Source organism: Anomaloglossus baeobatrachus, chromosome 4 (assembly GCF_048569485.1).
Source record: "Anomaloglossus baeobatrachus isolate aAnoBae1 chromosome 4, aAnoBae1.hap1, whole genome shotgun sequence".
Lineage (NCBI taxonomy): Eukaryota > Metazoa > Chordata > Amphibia > Anura > Aromobatidae > Anomaloglossus > Anomaloglossus baeobatrachus.
Window position 1 is genome coordinate 608,607,053 of NC_134356.1, and position 21,165 is coordinate 608,628,217.

Here is a 21,165-nt window from a genome sequence, read left to right on the forward strand (position 1 = left end):
AAGACAAACATCCCCCCCAGCAGCATTCAGCTAGCACAGTGCAGAAGCCGACTGTTCCCATGCTCTTTGTTTGCCCTTTTCTGGACCTTTGCCATATAAAAAAAATAAAATAATATTATTTATATATCATTTTTAGCACCATTTTCATAATCTTTAACAAATTTAAAACTAATTAACTATTCCCTGACTGCTTAAGTGGCAGCAGTTTTTTTTGATAGACATAACTTTCAGATTATAGCAGTAATTTATGTTTTTTTGTGTGTTTTTTCAATCATGCCATTTGTGATCACTAAAAACAGCTGTGCAATCACAGAAATGGATTAAAAGTCAGGTTAGACTATCTATGGGAACAACAGGATTTGGGTGTTTAATAGGTATTGGCCCAGTCACCCTAAGGCTACGTTGACATAGGGCATTTTTGGGGGCAGCCTGACCTCTTAGGCCGGTTTCACACATCCGGCTTTTCGCCGGTTTGCCGGATCCGGCGCTCTCCCATACAGTGACTACAGTACAGTGACAGCGCAACAAGCGCCGGTCACATGCTGTCATGTGACCGGCGCATGTGACCCGGAAGTTACAGCGCTGTCACTGTACTGTATTGTCTGTACGGGAGAGCGCCGGCAAACCGGCGAAAAGCCGGATGTGTGAAACCGGCCTTAGCAGTAAAGAAGCTGCGTTTTTTTGTGTGTGTCATTTGTCTACAGTACATGTTTAAATAAAGTTGGTTGCATTCACCCAAAAAGGCAGCAATAAAAAACGCAGCTCCATTTTTTTTCCAAAAGTGAAAAAAAGCTGCACAAATGCTGAAAGAATTGAAACGTTGATTCTGTAAAAAAAAACGCAGCATTTTACTATTTCAGTAGGGAAAAAAAACAAACAAAAAAACAAGCAGGTGTGTGTATGTGTGCATGGGATTTCTGGAACCTCATAGGTTTTGCTGGTACTGTAAAAAGCAGCTTTTTGTTTGCATGTTTTTGCATAAAATCAAATGGAAAAAAAATGCTAAAAAAAGAGCAAAACACAAACGTGTTAACAGATCACAGTATCACTCACCATCATCCTCTTTCTCAGAGATGGAGCTTAGGGCTGAAGTACATGACGTTATATAGCCATCGGCTAGCCAAAACCTATTCTAATGAGCCGATATCACATCGCAGGTGCACCAGGGACACAATGTTTAATTCATTTTTGCACTGAGCATTCATCTGGCAATGAACGACCAAGAAGCATCTCAACTGCAGGTAAATCTACTGCAATAGAAAACAGGTCTTCAAGGGTTAAAAGAGGTGTTTAGCCTTCACCCTATAAAAAAAAAGGCAATTTCGCTTTATAGAAAAGTTGTAACTAGTGCATGTCATTGACCATTACAGCAACATTAGGAAAAAAGGTGTAAAGTTAGGAGACTGCAAAACATTGAACTCAATTAACCATTTGCGATAGCAGCTTTGGAGCACACATGTAAACTGTTTATTTGACCAAGCTCATCTTGGCAGACAAACACGTAGCAGAAGATAATACCCATCATCGGTAAATATATATAGCATTTGGTTCTTCTAGTATATATTACATCTAATCTCTTACACGCCTACATCTCTGCCTCCGGTGCACAATAAAATAAGTAGTTCATTGCTGGCGGTCACCAAACAGAGTGAGTCCAATGACTACAAAGAATCCGACGGAAAGCCTTTCTGAAGTCCTGGTTGAATATGGTGTAGATAACTGGATTGAGCGAGCTATTACAGTACCCGATCCAGAAAAAAAACTGAAAGACACTTTGTGGGATGTAGCACAACTCAGGACAGATGGCTCCTAGACTGTAGGTGAAGAAGAACGGAAACCAGCACAAGACAAAGACCCCAATGACCACCGCCAGGACAAAGGTGAACCTCTTTTCCCGATTAATGTGGCTTTTCTTCTTTGTCATGGAGACATCGTCTGGTGACTTTTTTGGCAGCAAAATAACACCTTTTGGTGTAACAACAGTGTCCATGACGGAAGGCCCATGTCCATTTATCTCTTTGGCCATACTCGACAGTGCTGGGTCAGCATGGTTCTTTAGTTTACCACCACAATGGATGTCAGCATTAGGTTTCTCCTGTGGAGTCGTACAAGTCTGACCAGGGAAATTCTCCGCACTACATTTAGTCTGATGGTCAACTAGAGCACAGGACTTTTGTTTTGGTCTGTTGCCTTCCTTCTTCTTCTTGCTCCGACGTTTGGCAATCAGGTAAATTCTGAGGTACACTAGAATCATGATGAGGCAGGGTGCGAAGAAAGAGCAGATGCTGGAGGATAAAATATACCAGGAGTCCTCATTCAGCTTGCATTGGGGTTTCTCATTTTTGTGATCTTCCTTCTTACCCTTGTAAATCAATGGTGGCAATGAAATTAAAGCCGCCAGAGTCCAGACCATTAGGATAATGCACTTTATCCTCCTAGGAGTTCTCTTGGAATTATACTCAATGGCTTGACTGATAGACCAGTACCTGTCCAAGCTAATAGCACATAGGTGCACTATGGAGGAAGTACAGAACAGAACATCCAAGGCCAAGTACATTTCACACCAAATCTTCCCAAAATACCAATATCCCATAAGCTCATTAGCCAAGGAAAAGGGAATAATCAGAGTAGCCACGAGTATGTCCGCCGCAGCCAGAGACACCAGGAACAGGTTCTGAGGAGCTTTTAATGAACGGCTGGTCAGAACTGCAATGATCACCAACACGTTTCCAAAAATGGTGAAAAGGATGAGAAAGGTAATGATTGCTGCTATAGCAGCTGTGGTTTGTATAGAGTAGAAGAGGGTGGATGCCATGTCTGGTACCACAACTGAAAAGTGGCAGATCTTCCAGGACAAGAAAAGTCCAGGCTAAGGAAATCCTACTATAAAATGTTCAGGCTCCATCAGTCCAAAGCTTTCTTCAGAAGAAGGCTAGAAGTTTTTAGAACTTCATGAAAAGTTCAGTTGACCAGGTGGTGGTTGTAGACATCAAATCAGTCCTGGTGGTCAAGGATACATCCAAGTGTAAAGATCCTTTGAAGGATTTTCTCCTTTTCGATCTCCAGTGAAATTATAAAAGATCTGGCTTACCCTCCTCTCACCGAGGTGAGAAATGCAGATTTTTCTGGGCTTTTAAAGTACTGAATGTTTAGTTTCTCCAGCCCTAGAGTGATGTCACATACTCCACAGCTCAGCCCCCTTTCCACGGGAGGGAGTCGCATATTGAATCCTCTTCACTATACAGATTTATTCGCGAATTGTGTTCCACACAGCATTTCCTCCTGCTGTTTATTTGTGAGCGGAGAGTTTAGTGACTGCACATTACTTACAAAACCACCGGGAGCATCATTACTAATCTCACCAGCATTCAGATAATAGCATTCGGTGCTTCAGTCGCACTGCACAGACATTAATGCCATAGCCTCCGGGATATACACCACTTGATGGAGAAAGAATCTGGATATTTTTACAGTTTATAGCTGATCTCTACAATGTTTCACCCCGGTAGCAAAACTTCCTACCAACGCTCTAGTCAATGACACAATGTACCAGTTAATGTGCGATATTGTTGCAATATATACCGAGCATTCCGCTTTAGTGTATTGAACAAGTAGAACAAATGTATCCTGTGCGCTCGAAAACCCATCAGTGCATTAACCCTTTGAGCAACCAGATTTTAGTTCAGCACCAAGGATAGCACAGGCAACGCTACATCACCAGCACCCTCTACTGATCGTTTGGTGAAGCAGCAAGACATTGTTCGTGCTAGGTCTGTGTTAAAAGGTTTATTGTGTTGATACATGGAAAAACACAACTTTACATCAACTGCACGGCCCAACGTATAGGTCATCAATGGCAATGTTACCCCCGTCCGATCGTCCTAGAACTCCTTCCACAACCACCTAGAGAAAAAAGAAACACAAAATTAGTTAATCCTCAGCCTTAGCAGTTTAGACTAGTATGGATTTTTTACACATCATTCATGATCTAACAAATAAGTCATGAAATACATTACATGAAAGATATAATTCTTAAATGACCATAATCGCCATAGCCAATACTATAAAAGGTACCGCCAAAAAGGAGTCCTTCTTCTGCACTCTTAGGCCTCTGCCACACTCACGTGAATTTCACGCACGTGCCGAGAGACACGTATTTCCCCTGCGTGTTGCGTGCAGGTAAGTACGTGTCTCTGGTACGTGCGTGACACGTGTGTTCTACGTGTGCTATCCGCGATAGCACACGTAGAACCGGTAATTATTATACTCACCTGGTCCTTCCTGCTGTCCGCGCTGCTGTCCGTGGTGCTGATCCTCGGTCTCCAGCCCTCCCGTCTCCCCGCTGCTGCTGCTGCCAGGCAGTGAAGTGAATATTCAATGAGAATAATGAGCGGCGGTCGGCAGCAAGAGGCAGCAGCGGCAGAGACAGGAGGGCTGGAGAAGGTGAGTTAATGTTTTTTATTTTTTTCCCTGACATGTGTGTTTACTCCGGCGCGTGTCACACGGGACCGCATCCACACTACACCCGTGTGGTACGGGTGCGGGCCGTGTAACACCCGTGCTGCCGGAGAAAACACTGACATGTCAGCGCTTTGAAAATCGCACACACGTACAAACGCACACGGACACACGTTCCGTGTGGTTTTACGTGTGTGTGCCTGCTACCATAGGGTAGCATTGCTGTACATGTCTCCGTGCCGCCGGTACGTGTAAAAAATGACAAACACGTGCCGGAGGCACGGATGTGTGGCGCAGGCCTTAAAGGGAGTATGTCACAAGGTTTTGTGCTACCTCATCTGAGAGCAGATGATCATAGGGGCACAGACCCCAAATACAGCAGTGTCACTTAGTGATTTTTAAGAAAACTGCAGTAAGCAGCCCAGTGTTTTATCTGGTACAGATCTAGCAGTTCTCTGAATTCTGAGCTCTGCATAACCCCTCTCTCACCACTGATTGGCAGCTGTCTACACACTGCATGGGCAGAAAGCTTCCAATTAGTAGAGGCGGCGGGGTTATACAGAGCTGATGAATATGGAGGACTAGCTTGCAGCAGGTTTACTTGTCCTCTAGTGATAATCGCCTGCTGATAAAAGAGTGATTTTAACAAAATAACACTAAGCAGCCCAGTCAGTGACCTCTCTACAATTAGGGTCTGTCTCTACATTATGCTGCTCTCAGACTAGCAGATTAGATGGCAGAAACCTGGTGAGAGATGATGGCTAAAGTAGTTGGCATTTATCTCTATTTAAAAAAAAATAAATTCTAAAAAATGATCTATATATAAATATTATAAAAAATGATCTATAGATTCATATATTATAAAAATCATCATTTTTATAATATATATAGATCTATATATACTGTGTATATAAATATTATACATACAGTATATACACACACATACATGTGGCATATGTAGCGCCACAAAATTATGTCCTGAATAGGGATGGGCGAACCCGAACTGTATAGTTCGGGGTCCGTACCGAACACATGGTGTTCATGCACACGACCCCGAACACGAGCTTTCTGGGACGTTAGTGTTACAGTCCGGGTCCAGGGGCTGTTAAAAAAAAACAAAAAAAAAAAAAGAAAAAAAAAAACAAAACGTTATTAAACATACATTCTGTTCATACTTACAGGTCCCGCGATGTTCTGCAGATTCTGCCTCCCAGCGCTTCTGCTTCCGTGTCCGTCCGATCACGGCTGTTCCGCCCGGTAAGCACCTCTGGCTAATAGGACCTGCCTTGACTGTGATGTCATACCCATGTGACCAGTCACGTGTGAATGTTGTATTACCTCATTGGCTACAGACTGGTCATGTGAGTATGACGTCAAAGGTCCTGGTGCGCCGTGATGCAAGTGTCATCACATCATGGCGCACAATCTCCCGACGGCAGCGGGTCAGCTGCATGTATTTCCACAGCTGAGGCGCTGCTGTCGAGAGAGTGGGGTGATACAATGCGAGACGCAAGTGTAATCATCCCATCACTGTGAGCCTGCTGCATCGCTCTGACCAGAACGATGCAGCAGGCTGACATTGCTCTTCACTTCTCACTATGTATAGACACTGTCTATACATAGTGATGAAGCTGACTTTGCTGTCCCTGTGGATTATGTCGGACCAAGGATTTTTTTTTTATATAATAAAAAGGTGGAGTTTCTAAATTTTTTTGTTTTATTTCTAATAAAATAAAAAAATTCTGTGTTGTGTTTTTTTTTTACTGTTTCCAAGAAATTCATGGTGGCCATGTCTAATTTGGCGTCACACCATGAACTTCGGGCTTAGTACCATCTGAGAATACAAAGCTAGTATTAACGAGCCAGGTAAAGCGCCTGGAAATGGCGCTAAGAAACAATGCACCATTTCCAGGGGTGGCTGCAGAGAATCCCAGCCTCCAGCTGCCTGGCATTACCTGACTGGCGATCAAAATACAGCGGGAGCCCATGCATTTTTTTTTTTTAAGTAAAAAAAAAAATTAATGGGCTTCCCTGTATTTTGATTGCCAGCGAAGGTAAATCAGGCAGATTGGGGTGGCAGCCCGTAGCCGTCCGCTTTATCTGCCCTGAGAATCAAAAATACCCGCGCTATTTTTTTTTTTTGTTAAATGATTTATTTTTACAGTACTGTGATGTCAGGCAATCAAAATACAGGGAAGCCCATTTTCTTTAAGCTATTTAAATAAATAATTACAAAAACAATGCAATACGTGTGCTCCCACTGCTTTTTTTGTATTGCTAGCTAAGGGTAAGCCAAGCAGCTACTGGCTGCTAACCCCAACTGCTTGGTGTTACCTTCACTGACAATGAAAATCCAGGAAAGCCTTTTTTAAGTTTTTTTTGCCAAACAACAACAAAAAAAAAAAAAAGACGTGGGCTTCGCCATATTTTTGTATGCTAGCCAGGTACAGCAGGTAGGTACGGGCTGCCCCCAACCACCAGCTGCCTATTTGTACCCGGCTGGGAACCAAAAATATAGGGAAGCCCTTTTTATTTTAATTTCATGAAGTTATTAAAAAAAAATGACATGGGCTTCGCCCCATTTTTGTGTCCAGCCACGTACAAGTAGGCAGCTGGGGATTGGAAACCACAGCACAGGTTAGCCCAAGCTTTGAGCCCCCACGCTGCGAATTGCAGTCCACAGCCTCCCCAGAAAATGGCGCATTCATAGAAGCGCCATCTTCTGGCGCTGTATCCAACTCTTCCAGTGGCCCTGGTGACGAGCTGGCACGCTGGGTAATAAGGGGTTAATACTAGCCTTGTTTTACTAGCTAGTATTAAGCCAGAGATTCTTAATGTCAGGCAAGTTTGACCCGGCCATTAAGACTCGCCAATAAAAAGGTTAAAAGAAAACAACAAAAAAAAAAAAAACCACCACCACACGGAGAAAAATAATTTATTAGAAATAAATACACAGACACACTTAGAGACTCCATGTTTATTACTCCCTCTCACCCCTCCACGATCCTGGTCTTCTGTCTTCTTTCTCCTTCAACCCATGCAGACCTGCTACATCAGACAGCACGGGATGGTAGGAAGAACGCTGCTGCTCCCAGTGCAGTCTAATAACTCTAAATCAGTGAGCAGAGGCTGTGGGTTGGTAAGTGGTGACATCACCGCTGCCACCGTTGCAAGAGTAACCTGACAGGCAGGTTACTATAGCAACTGTGATCTCCAATCACCTGATTTCCGGCGCCGCTATTTACCGGCTGTGGCAGCCAGTCCCTGCATGTGGGCCGACACTGTAAAGAGCGCCGACATGCAGGGACGGGGAGCCAAGCATGAGCCCGAGCATCTTGCCAGTACACGGCACTCGCTGAGTATACTGAGTATGGAGATGCTCGGGCGAGCACCGCATACTAGCGAGATGCACTGACAGGACCTAGCATAACGTCATAGCCATGTGACCAGTCTATAGCCAATGAGATAATACACATATGACTGGTCACATGCTATGATGTCACGGAAGGTCCTATCATCAGTGCTGGTTACCGGGAGGGCACAGCGATGATCGGAAGGAGAAGCGGCCGGGAGACAGTCTGCAGGACACATCGCGGGACCTGTAAGTATAATGACAATGTTTATTATTAACTATATTCTTTATTTTACAGCCCCCCATCACATAACTGTAAAGTCCAAGTTCGGTGTTCGGACGCAAGTTCGCATTATATCAGAACCCAAACTTTACAAAACGTTCAGGCAAGTCTCCCGAACATCGAGGGGATCGCCCATCCCTAGTCCTGACCTATATAATGTAAAAAAAGTGTGATTGTGTATGTATGTATGTATGTATCGGGGTGTATGTGTATATTATAATATATCTATCTATACACACACTTTTTTAAATTATATAGTTCAGGACACCATTTTGTGGCGCATATACTGTAGATAGATGTTACATCTTCTGTACATGCAAGTACAGCCTTCCTCCCAAGCCTTGTGTTCCTCCAGCTGAAGATATTTGATGGACATATGACCAGACGTCCATCACCCACCAATTAAAATACATCTTACATGGGAAAGCCACTTTTTAGTTGGAGGCGGCTGATCAACGTATCTGGTCACACAATCTTCCGTCATTTTAAGAAAGGAGAACTGTACGGTCTAAAGAAAACTGCACTGAATTGAAGGAGAAAACTAATACCTATATAAGTATGACCTCATTCATACATCAGTATTTTTAAATCTGTATTTGCACACCAAAGCCATGAGTGGAAGTTGTAGAGAAGAAATATAATTGAAAGATTGATACCTGTTCTCTGTTTCGGATACACACCAATTTTTTTTTTATCAGTATTTGTACACGAAAACTAGAAAAATACTGATATGTGATTGAGGCCTTAGGGTATGTGCCCATGATCAGGGAGCACAAAGTTTTGGACAAAGCATGTTTCAACTGAGTCCAAAACGCAGCGATGTACAGTAAAAGCACACAGTGGATGTGTTGAGGGCGGGGGCCGCTGCCGCTTCCGAGGGGCCGCTCGGATCTGGGTTCGCTGCTACGGCTCGAGTGGTGACCGGACCCAGGCTCGCACGGCCGTCCGTCCTCACAACCGTCGCAAAGGGATGTTTGATGTGTCTGTGACGCCACCCATGGGTTGCGGTGAGAGATGGTGGCACCGCCGCTACTTGGTGATGGGACGCCCGGGGCTGATGGAGCGGGGCAGCAAGTTGGGATCCCCTCCACGGGTAGGGGAGGTGTAGCCCCGGGGCCCGGTTTCAGTACACGGGAGTAATGGGTGCTGGAGGAGCCACGCAGAGTTGGACCGGAGATCAATGGTGTACTCACAGTTCAGTAATCACACACAAGTCCAGTAGTAAACCAAGTTGCCAGTGACCAGCTGCCGTTGGAGGGTGTATTCGGGTCCCAACCCCGGGTGTAGTGAACAGGTGTCCTTTCCTCCTGCACTGTGTGTTTCTTTCTTCTCTGGGATAACTCCGTATGGAACGGGGAAGCCCAATACTCTATGTTGGGAGCTGTAGCCCGCGAAATCTGACCTGTGGGATTTCTGTGGGTTCTAACGGACACCCTATCCCCCGCGTTGGGCTTCCGTTTCGCACTCTGGAATTCTGGAGAACAAGGCCTGAAACCTCGTCCTCTGCTGGTTAACAACAGGCATGCAACCTTCCTCGTCCTAGGGTCCAGGGCACCCAGTCTGTGCACGGCCTCTGTACAGGATTCCCGATGTTGGTACCGGCGGGCTAAAACCCTGCCCTGCTCCACTTTAGGTTTACCGCGACTGGATCGCCGTCGCCTGTGGCCCTGTTCACCGTCTCCCACCTAGCCGGGTAGTCCAAGGGCCCCTACCCCTGACTACACTTCACTTCAGCTCCACCCTCTACTCAACTCTCTTCCACTCAACTGACTTACTCAGACTTCAATTTCAACTACAACTACTGTGTTCCCACCCCTGACACCTCAGGACCCTAAGTGGGCGTTCTCATCCACCTGATCCCGCCCACTGGTGTGTCCTTATCACGAGGGGGTGGCTAGGCATTAATGGCTGTGTGTTGTACCTGAGTGTGGGTTTTTGGTGGTATCAAGGAGGGTGGACTACTTCTGTGACTACGTGGCTTCGCCAGGGTGTCACAGATGGGATTTATAGAAATCCCATGCCCACTATGAGTGTATGGTCCACAGCGTAAACTGACCTGTGGTGCGGCTTTCTGAGCCACAAGCATGTCAATTCTTTGCTGCGGAGCCACGAGTGCTCTCCCCAGGGAGAACAGATGAGAGAGACCACAGCTGTCTAAATCCTGATGGTGGGTACGGACAGCTGTGGTCTCCTGTGGAAGATACTCGCGGCCCCGCATGTCAGGATCCGCCAAGTCCAGGACGCAGCGGGTCTTGATCGTGTGCACATACCCTTAGTGTCACAAAATCAACCCCCTTAAGGAAATCATACACTTTAGATAGCTGTCAAGCTATATAGCCACAGCTTTTATCCTCTGTGGAACAACGTTTTGATTTGCTCAATTCACGTGTTCTCAATAAGGAGGGGAAAATCCAGACAACTACCTTGAGAACAAAGAATCAAGTTGAAATCCATGATGTCCGATCCTACGTTTCTATGAATCGGCCACACACATTATGTTAGGCCATTTTCTGCCAAAATTAGTTGGTTTGGTTAATATTTATGGTTATGGTTACCTTTAAAAGTTATTCAAGTTTGGATCTTGTCCCCTAATCATGGGATAGAGCATAACCTCCTGATCACTGGAGTGAGACTGCTGAGACCCTCACCGATCCTAAGAATCGGGGCTCAATGTCGATCATGCGCACTACCATTCTATTCATTCTAATGGGACTGCCAGCTACACTCAGCTGGTCTAGTGTATTCCTATAGGAAAGGATAGAGTGGATGTGCATATGATCAACTACTCCAGTCACATTGGGCTCTTCATAGCCCTAAAATCTGAATTTCTTAACTTGAAAATACTGTTTAAAAAGAAAGAGGCGTCAGGACAGCAAAAATGAGTTTACAGTTTAGAGGATCTAATCCAAGATTCATTAGCATGCTTAGAATTGTGTTTGCAAAGGAGCTGGAAGGCAACAGGCTGAGGAAGACCCCCTGTCTCGCTCGTCACTGGGTGAAGCCGCTCTTATTTAGCATTATTGTACATAAGTCTATGATACACCAAAGGGCACCATGGAAAGATTAAAAAAAAATCTACCAAATTTCTATAGTTATGTTAGAATGTGAGAGACTTAAAATTTTCAATATTTTCTGTTATATGGCACCACAATATTTAAAAATCTGCAAAACCTTACTTACATGGGCATTATTGTACAAGAGATTAGGCAGTAGCATTATTTTGACATTAGTCCACTTCCCATGATCTTGATGACCAGATGACCACAAAAGTATTTTTTCCTGACGAAAAGAAGCAACATAGACATTCAGAGTACCTTTAGAGTGAAAGGAAAAAAAAAATGGCATTAGGGTTTAAAATAGGTTTTTGCGCTTTCAAAAAAATGTGAACCCCCCAAATAAACAAAACAGAACAAGTACTCACCTTCCCCAGGTCCAGCATCGGCTCGCTGCTGCTGATCAGGTCTCAATATTTTTTTTATTGGCTGTGTTGACTTCAACGCGCTAGAGTGGATCGCCACCATAGAGGTCATCACAAGAAGAAAACGCTCCCCCACTCAGAGTCCTCTCAACTAGCCAAATTACTGTTGATCTCCTTTTTTTTGCACTGAGCTTTTTGTTTGGTGCCGATGCATCAAGAGAGTTGGAGGTTCGGAATGCAGAGGCGGTGAAGAAAATCCAGTTGAGGAACCTTCAATCCTTGCCAAGGAAGCTCAATTTTGCTTGTAGGGGTATGCCCATGGGGCGGGTTTTCTCACGTCACCTGCCAGCATCGCCAGGGGGAGGAGGGTGTTCTCCTCTTGGCACTACATTCGTTTAACTGTGAATCTAGGGGACAGCTTGCCAGCACGAGAGAAATTTTTGGAGAAGTATTATGGCTGGTCTTTAACGATTACAGAATTTTCAGCGTAAGCTATTTTTACCGATGTTGTGAGGTGTATGGGTTTTGGTGCATATTGCAAGGGCCATATGGTGCGTGGTCGAATGGCTGGCATGGTGGATGGAAGCAGGGATCACAAAGAATCTTACGTTATTGGAGTTTTCTCAAATTATAGCCGGGGAGCAATTCAGCGATAAGAAAATCCGCTTTCACTATGATAATGTTAGTAGGAATGGCTAATAAATTAATAGGCACTGTCGCCACCTGTCATTAGTTTATTGTGATACTTTGTTTTACAGTGCCTTTGCCTCAATGTATGGGTAGTAACTGTTCATGTGCTAGCGGTTAAGAACTCAATTGCTGATTCTCTCATTTGCAGTGGGAACTTTTTCAGTTCTTGACTGTTGTAGAGGAGTCCAAGGGCTGCAAGTGGAGCTCTGGGAATTGGTATCTGAGCATTGCGTTCATTAATTGGAGCATCCCTCGCGGACAGTACATGGGTAGCATACCAGGCCACTTGGAAGGAGTGGGATGCCAGGAGGCAGCAATTTCGCAAACTTGGGTCTGAGGAGGACCTTGTGGGCACATTGCTTTGTTGGTTGAGTCGGGTGGCAGCTAAAAGGCCATACATTTCAAAAGTCAAATAGTTTTTTTTTTTGGCCAGGGCAGCTTTTGGTTGTAAGCTTAGGAGCTTGAGGGACATCACAAAATTTCTTGGACAGTTAAACATTGAAGGGTTTTAGGAAGGGGTTTACAAGAACACATACTCATAGGCTAGTTTAATTTAAGCTTTTGGAAGATTTGGGATTCAGACTTCTGCATGTGTGCATGTGTAGGAGACACTTTCAGTTGTTTTTTCATGGTCCTTTTTCGGGTCATGAGGGTTTGGGATTTGTTGTCACCATCTTCACTATAAGGGGGTGGTGTGCTGGTCAGGATATGGTAGTGCATGGCGATTGTCGAATCTTGGGTGTGTGGCACCCCTGACCTGCTCAGGCGCCACTGAGTACTGCCCCCTCGCTGGGTGAGTGTAAACAGGTAATCCTAAAGGCTGGAATAGGGTGTGTACGCACAGACATATAGTGACCAGGTCTCACACACCATTGAGGGGACCCTTGGGCAGACCCAAGAGGGGGCAGTAGCTTTCACATCTCATCAAGGGGTGGAGAGGAGGGGCTGGTTGCTAGGTTGCAGTGGCAGTCAGAAAAGGGAGCTGGAGGTGGCCAGTCTGAAGTGGAGACGCAAGAGAGCGGACACGCTAGTCAGACCCTGCATGTGTAGTGGCTGTTGACGGGGGAGAATGGTTGCCACAGTCAGCCTGAAAGACACCTCAGAAGAAGAAGTGAGGCAGTCGAGTACGGGGACTCCTGGTAGACTAGGCACGCACGGGAAACAGATCCCCAGAGCCAGATATCTTTTTAGTGGACTGCTAAAACCTGCAGGTGAGGGCACTCGAGGTGCCTCACCAACCATTACAGAGTTTAAGCATCAGCAGCAATGAGGGGGCTCATAAGAGGGATCGAGCCTGAAGCCATCTTCCTTGGTCCACGCTGCCAGCAAACGGGCCAGAAAGGGGAGAAAAGGCAGTTGCGACTTCCCTGGATGAATCCCATTATACTTCAAGTCGGGGGTTATCCGAAACAAGAAGTGTTAGGAAGGCGAGCTAACAGTTACCCTTATACCAGCCTGGAGGATACCTGGTTCTTCCTCTGGTTAATCGCAGCATCACCCAGGTAAAACGTAAAGCATTTGAAAGTGAGTAAAAACCAGTTGCAAGGCACTTTGGACTGAGACTGCGTTATTCTGCAACCTGTTGTTCTACACACACACACCCGAGCCCCTGGGGCCAGCCTCACTCTCGGGAAACCACACCATCCAACTTCAGATTCCACCAGCCCCAGACGCTTGATAAAACTGCAGTGGCGGTCACCCATCGCCCTGACCGCAAACAGAGAGTGGCGTCACGGCAGATGAAAATAACCTGACATACCTGTTGCCAGAAGTGATCCTAAAGAGAAGACCCTGCGGTGTCCCTGGAGGTGGAGCGGAGTCCCTGAGGCGACCACTGCAGCAGGTGGGCGACCGACACAGGTGCTCTACTCCTAAACCGATCATACAGGAAATTGAAAAAGGATTATGTTGGGTTCTTTGAAAAGGTCCATGATGTGCTTTGTGGAGTGTTTGCAAAGATTCTTTGGTTGAGGAGTGGAACGTACAGGCCCATTGTTAAAACACAGACGGCTCCTTTTTGTCTCAATATCAATTTCCGGCAGTTTTTAGAAAATGTTTGGAATTTTGCTGTTGGAGGAGGACAGGTTCTCTTCCCGTTCAATCCAAATCAGGCCCGAAACGGAGGCTGAAAAGTAAAGCCTCCCGGGCTGAGGTGGCACATAAGATGAAAAACAAACAAAAAAGGGATCTATATTATATTTATATGTTTTTATACATAGTCTGTGTCTGGTTTTCACTCCCACCTTCCCTTCTTTCTCCACAGGCAGACCACGCCTAGTTTTTATTTTGGGCCAAACTTTTGTGCATTGCGGTATGTTGAAAGTTGATGTGCGAAAAAACAGAAGTCAGTTGGGCTTTCCTAGAAGTGAGGTGGTAGCTAGGTGGATTGGAGTTCATGGTATGAACTGGTGACAGGTGTTGCCTGAGTTTCATCATTCCCCCACCAAACTGATACTGAATGTGGGGGTAATGATCTGGGGAATCAGACCCGGTAGAAGGTTGATTAGGGACATCACATCATAATTTTCAAAACTTAAGGGCATCTTTTCCGAACAGGAGGAGGATGTGGTCGGACATTGTGCCCAGAAAAACAAGGCATGCTGCTGTTGAAAAGATTAATAAGACTTGAATGAAAGTATACAGGGCAGTGGGAAATTTTGTCGCAAGGAACAGAGGTTTGGTAGTAAGGCATAAGGATTTGGAGTCCGGCGAGGGGAATCTGTGGTGGAACTGTCGCACCCAGGGATATGGGGTACTCTGTCCCGGGCAGTGTATATCTTGGGAATGTCACTGTGGTGGCCGTTGACTGGTTCCATGCCCTGGGCCCCTTTTGTAATGGGGGTGTATTTACAGGGGATTAGAATAAGGTTTATATGTGATACCACTTGCGGTGTTGCGGCTATAGATTTGGAGCCGCTGCTGCAGAATGCCACTACTTAATTGTAGCCTGGGTGGTAGGCCCTTCACAAGCAGGGCCAGGCCCCAGAGGATGGGTGATGTAACGAGTGTCTGAAGAAGGTAGTCCACACAGAGGGTTTAGTGCAACTGTTTTTTACTCACTGCTGGTTGATGGTAACAGGTTACCCGAGAACGGCTGGTTTCACCTCCAGGTCCCCTTCGTCCCAGTGCCAGTTTAGTACTCTGGTACCTTCTTCCCCTGCACCTGTCTCTGGTAAATGAGTCCCCATGGTGTAGAGCAACTGGGGGTCCCCGTCCGGTGGTTTGTCCACTTCTGTCCGCCTGACGGTAGCGTGAACCCTGTGGGTTTGAAGTCTCTGGTCCTGTCCCCGGTTCTCCCTTTGCTACTGAGTCTTCGGATTTTTAGTGTCAGTGAGGTCCTTGATAGTCCCCTCGCTGTGCAGGTGTTAACAAGTCGGCTTGGAGCTCTTTCCTAATATAAAGGTTAGTATAACCCCAGCTCTCAAAGAAGTAAGGGAGGACAAGATTTGAAATGCAAGTGAATTTATTTATGACAGACTGCAAAAAGTGAACCTCGACTAGAGCAACACCAAAGTTTCGGCTTTTATGCCTTTCTCAAGGTTGTTGCATCATGAACAAAAACAAGATTGCCTGGGACACATCGGACAACCATACTAGAGAGGTAGATGCAAGGTTCTTTGCATTTTTCAGAAAGCAGTCGCAGTGAAGGGGAGGTAATGGAACAGAGTGGAGCTGTGAGAGAGCGCCTGCATAGATGGCCCAGGGAGCACGGTATGAACGGTGGTCATGGCAGCTCTTTCCTGTCCTGGGGTCCTGTAACCCGTCGGTGCGTAGTTCCGGGAGTACTCTCCTAGGTACCAGGTCACTGTTAACCCGTCAGCACGTCTCCACTTCCACCTTCACTCCTCTCCTACTACTGTTTTTCTGACTACTCTCCACAGTCTGCCCCTCCCACCTGGTCAACTAGTGGAGTGGACTGTCTCCACCTCTAGGCAGCCATCCATTGGTCCAACCCTAGCTTTACACCATTGTATGGGGGATTGTTGGGGAAAAACTGGGATTACCTGAGTTTTTGGTGTTACCGGCAGTGGTCTCCCGGGGATGCAGAACCTTGTAGCACCCTGATGGCTTCAGGGGCGCAACAGAACGATGGAGCGCACTTGAAAGATAGAAATTGATTTATGGGCCTTGAATATTCAAGGTGGTGTGGAGCAGGCACTTATTTTGGTGGAATAACTCATGAGGGGTCAAGTAATGCTCACTGTTTTGGTGGAGAGAGGGTTATTGAAGTCAATGGAAAAGTTGTGGCGATGGGAGGAAGGGGGGGATTTGTACATCTGATAGATTGTAACCTCTTGTAGTTTCGGAATTTGTTTCCTGTGAGTTGGTGATATGTAAGTAGTTTTCCCACAACAGAGGTGCTCCCATGCCTGGGGTTGTGGCTTTGGGTACTGCCGGATGGTTTTATATAATTATAGCGGTTTCTGCCAGATTTTGCAGCTTCAAGAACCTATTAACATTCAAGTTACTTTATTATTGTATTATTTACAATATTTCTTACAATAAAGGCCAAATTAATTAAAAAAAAAAAAAAAAAAAAGGTGGTCGGTCTGTTTGTTGGGAAGGGATCTGGAAAAGAGGGTTAAAAAAGTAGATGGTAGCAGGTTCATCAAGGGGAAGCCTCAGCAATACAGCAGTCACAGGAAAAATTAAAAAAAAAAATGGGTTAAGAAAAAATAACTAGTTTAGAGTGACAATTTGTAGGGGCAGTTTAAAGGGGTGGAAAATGGGGGGGTGGGGGCTGGGAGATAGAAGGGGTATATATAGCTGGATAAGGGGTGGTGAGTGTGACGCCCTGGCAAAACCAGGGTGTCACAGAGCCTGCAACAATCCAGCAAAGTGCAGGCCATTCTCCTCCTTGGTAACCTGATCCCACACCAGAGCAGCAGGACAGACACCCCCCTCCCCCCCAGTGTAAGGGTATGTGCACACGTTGCTTTTTTTCCGCGCGGAAAAAAACGCACCCTCTGGCAGAGGGGAGAATTGTAAACAATGCTTTTTGAGAAACAACGCATCGAAAACGCATGCGTTTTTCATGCGTTTTTCATGCGTTTTTCATGGGTTTTTCATGCGTTTTTTTAGGTGCGTTTTTTAAGACTTGTCAGTGATAATAAAGTTGGTTGAACACAGACCTTTGGAAAAAAAAACCTGTGATGTCATTTCCTTCTCCACATTCTGTTTGGATAAATGGGAGGGCTTGGAATGGAAGGAGCACCATTTGAATTTTGGAAAAGTTGAAATAAACTTCGCGCACCAAGCCCCTTAGGTACCTATACGTCAGAAAACCCCCACAAGTGACCCCATTTTGGAATCTGCACCCATCAAGGATTTTATTCAGGAGTATATTAAGCATTTTGAATCCACAGCTACTTCACCCAAAATGTTGCTGTAGCAACAATATTCTCACTTTTAGGCCCGCTTCACATGTCAGTGAAAAACACTGACGTTTTTCACTGGCGTGTAAAACACGCACATGTCCCTCCGTGTGCCGTGAATCACGGCACACGTGGGTTGTCTAAGTGCAATCCGGGCTCCGTTCTCCGTGGCCCGTGATTGCACTTACAGATTAACTCACCTGCACCCGCTCCCGCTCTCCATGGTGCTGATCGCTCCCGCGGTGCAGCATCCGGCCGGCGCTGACCCCCGCAGCAGCTGCTTCCGGGTTGGCTGTGTCGTGCATCATGAATATGCGCGACAATAATGAGCCGGCACAGAAGGAACAGGGAGGACGGGCTGCAGAGGACATCGCTGGAGCCGGGTGAGTTAAAATGTTTTTTATTTTAAAAGCACGTTTTTTTCTGGCACGTGTTTCACGGATCACACCACTGCGTGGTCCGTGGGACATCAGTGATGCCAGAAAAAAATGGACATGTCTCCGTGCGGCAATCACGCACACGCGGGTACGCCGCATGGAGACACGTGCAGTGAAAAATCACTGACGTGTGAGCAGACCCATTCATTATAATGGGTCTGCGTATGTCAGTGATCCTGGTACGTTTAAAAAAAAGCACAAACGTACCAGAATCACTGACGTGTGAAAGAGGCCTAAGGCTATGTGGCCATGATCCAGCGACACGGCGTCTAGTACAGTGTCAGCCTTCCTGCAGCTGCCCATGCCCACGATTTGGGTTCAGGCTGTTGTGGAGCCTCTATGCTACCTGCAGAGAACACTCTCGTCTCCGCAGCATAAATTGACATGCTGAGGCTCGGGAAGCCACGCTACCGGTCAGTTTATGCTGCGGAGAAAAGAAGCACAGTGGGCATGGGATCTCCAAAAATCCTTCCACTGTGCTTCTACTGCACAACGCAGCGTTATGGACGCAGGGAAAACACTCAGCGCCCATAACGCTGCAAACCCTGATTGTGGACACACAGCCTAAAAAGCGTCAATGGATGAAGGGATGTCAAATATATAGAACGTCCCACCCCAGCCTGCATATTCTAAGCTGGCACCTTTAGTACCTTTCATGTGGCACTAAAGGGTGCCTAGCTTAGTATTTATCCAATAAAAAAAAAAAAATGAAAAAAATGGCGTGGGGTCCCCCCTATTTTTGATAGCCAGTCAGGGTAAAGCAGACAGCTGTAGCCTGCAAACCACAGCTGGCAGCTTCACCTTGGCTGGTGATCAATTTGGAGGGCTCCCCATGTTTTTTTTTTTATTTTTAAATAAAGAATAAAAAAAAAAAATAACGTGGGGTCCCCCCAAATTAGATCACCAGCCAAGGTGAAGCTGACAGCTGGGGTCTGGTATTCTCAGGGTGGGAAGAGCCATGGTTATTGGACTCTTCCCAGCCTAAAAATAGCAGGCCGCAGCCGCCCCAGAAGTGGCGCATCCATTAGATGCGCCAATCCTGGCGCTTCGCCCCAACTCATCCCGCGCCCTGGTGCGTTGGCTAACGGGGTAATAAATGGGGTTGATACCAGATGTGTAATGTCACCTGGCATCAAGCCCAGCAATTAGTGATGTCACGGCGTCTATCAGACACCCGACATAACTAATTGACAGTAAACAAAAGCAAAAAAAGACAACAAAAAATGTTTTATTAGAAAAAACACTCCCCAAATCATTCCCTTGTTCTCCAATTTAATAAAAAAAAATGGGTCCGCAGAAATCCATATGGATGTCCCACGTCGCCTCTGGACCTTCTAGAATATGGGGGCACGTTCAGGAAACGTATCCCCCATTTTCTAGGAGGGCAGACCCTCCATTTGAGGAGAGTGGGTGCAAAAATCTGCACCCACTCTCCCCGGGTCACAGCTGCAGAGTGCCGAGCAGCCAGCACAGCTCTCTGAACACAGTGCTGGCTGTCAGCTGCTCTGCACATGTGACCGGCCAGCGTGCACTGAAGGAGGAGGGGGCCGCGAGGGATCAGCGCTGCGACCGGACAGGTATGTATGACACCGGGGGGAATAGGGGGTGAACGGGCAGGGCCTGGGGAACAGTTTTCTGTCGCATGTGTTATTGCACATGCGACAGAAATCATAGGAGCAGGGCGGCCGGTGCGCTACTGTGCGCGCGGCCATGTTGGATTTTCGGGAGGGGGGTCGGGGGGTCGGGGCGGGCACTTTGGCGACACCGGGGGCTTTGCCAGGAAGTGAGGTCAACAGGAAACCTCTTGACCTCACTTCCAGGTAAATGCCTGCGTTCTGGCGTGCCGACAAAGGCCGCGGACCGCAACAAAAAAGCAGGTCCATGCGTTGTGGCTGCGTTCTGACCCCACATCATTGATTTCAATGGGGGAGAGAACGCAGCCACAACGCACAAAAGAAGTGACATGCTGCTTTTCTTTCCGCACCGATTTTTGGCATCCAAAACGCTGCGGAAAGAAACGCAGCATGTGCACTGATTTTTCAGCTTTCCCATACACTTTGCTGGGAAAGCTGAACGCATGCAATTTGCCACTGAAACGCTGCGGTTCAAAACGCAGCGTTTCCGCGGTAAAAAACGCATCGTGTGCACACAGCCTAAGGCTACTTTCACATTGCATTTTTCCCTACGTCCACAGGTCCCGTCTGGGTATCCGTCCGAACCGCCCCTCCACCACTCTGCAAAGCGTGCTCCGGACGCATGCGCATGGCAGGGCCATTCACTTTTATGGAGCGCACTGCGTTAGCGTGTGCTCTGTTTTGTGCCATTTTTTGCACATATAAGTTTCTGCAGACGGACACCCGAACGTACTCCTCTACGTGCGGGTGTCAGTCTGCAGAAACGTATATGTGCAAAAAATGGCACAAAACAGAGCACACGCTAACGCAGTGTGCTCCATAACAGTGAATGGCGCTGTCGGACGCATGCGTCCGGAGGACGCTTTGCAGAGTGGGGGAGGGGCGGTCCGGACGGATGCCCCGATGGGACCTGTGGACGTAGGGAAAAATGCAATGTGAAAGGGGCCTAAGAGCTAAACTGAGCAGGAGGGGAGGGGCGGAGCAGAGTGTGTGGGGAGAGGAAGAGGAGAGGAGCCCGGAGTTGTAGCTCCCGGGCTGCTACAGAAGCGTGCTCCAAAAGGGCCAGGACAGGCTGTTAGTGAGGAAGGGACTTGAGATGACCGGGGCAGGGTAGTGGCCTGCCGGTATCGAAAGAGATCGTGGATCACGGCAGGGGAGTTCCCGTTCCCGGCTGAGGAGGAAAGAGAGAAAGAGTGGAGAAAGCGGCACCTGACTGCAGGGAAAGAACAGGGGCTGCTGCACCGTGTGTGGGACTTAAAACACCCTCCGTACCGAAGGCTGTGGACTCCGGCAGTTTCTAGTTTACCATAGACTGTGAATTTGTACCTGAGTGAGTACAGCAGTTCCATCCGGCACCACGCTGCGCTGCCCCTGCAACCCTGCACCCCAGCCATCCAGCCTCCCCATACCACCACCGGGCCCCGGGATCACCAACCCTTACCTACGGAGGGGGAACCAACATCCTAGCTCCTCCCTGCCATCACTTCCGGGATCCCCGTCACCAGCAGCGGTGGTTCC

At 46.9% G+C, this 21,165-nt stretch overlaps 1 protein-coding gene and 1 long non-coding RNA gene across 2 annotated transcripts in view; both read right to left on the minus strand.

Annotated features, from left to right (window-relative positions):
- Nucleotides 1-1,422: 1,422 nt before the first annotated feature.
- On the minus strand, nucleotides 1,423-3,121 carry ADRA2B (adrenoceptor alpha 2B). The gene has a single exon (XM_075342925.1). The coding sequence runs from the start codon at nucleotides 2,813-2,815 to the stop codon at nucleotides 1,637-1,639; it is 1,179 nt and encodes a 392-aa protein (XP_075199040.1). The 5' UTR covers nucleotides 2,816-3,121; the 3' UTR covers nucleotides 1,423-1,636.
- A 710-nt stretch (nucleotides 3,122-3,831) lies between these two features.
- The window catches only part of LOC142301890 (uncharacterized), a 58,919-nt gene continuing 41,585 nt past the window's right edge, over nucleotides 3,832-21,165 (minus strand). The window contains exons 2-3 of the long non-coding RNA XR_012752905.1: nucleotides 11,274-11,407; nucleotides 3,832-3,903 (exon numbers count right to left, since the gene is read on the minus strand). This is a non-coding gene — a long non-coding RNA (uncharacterized LOC142301890). The remainder of the gene's footprint in view (nucleotides 3,904-11,273; nucleotides 11,408-21,165) is intronic.

Coding starts and splice junctions, on each gene's coding strand:
- ADRA2B (XM_075342925.1), bottom strand. CDS start 2,815: ATGGCATCCACCCTCTTCTACTCTATACAAACCACAGCTGCTATAGCA.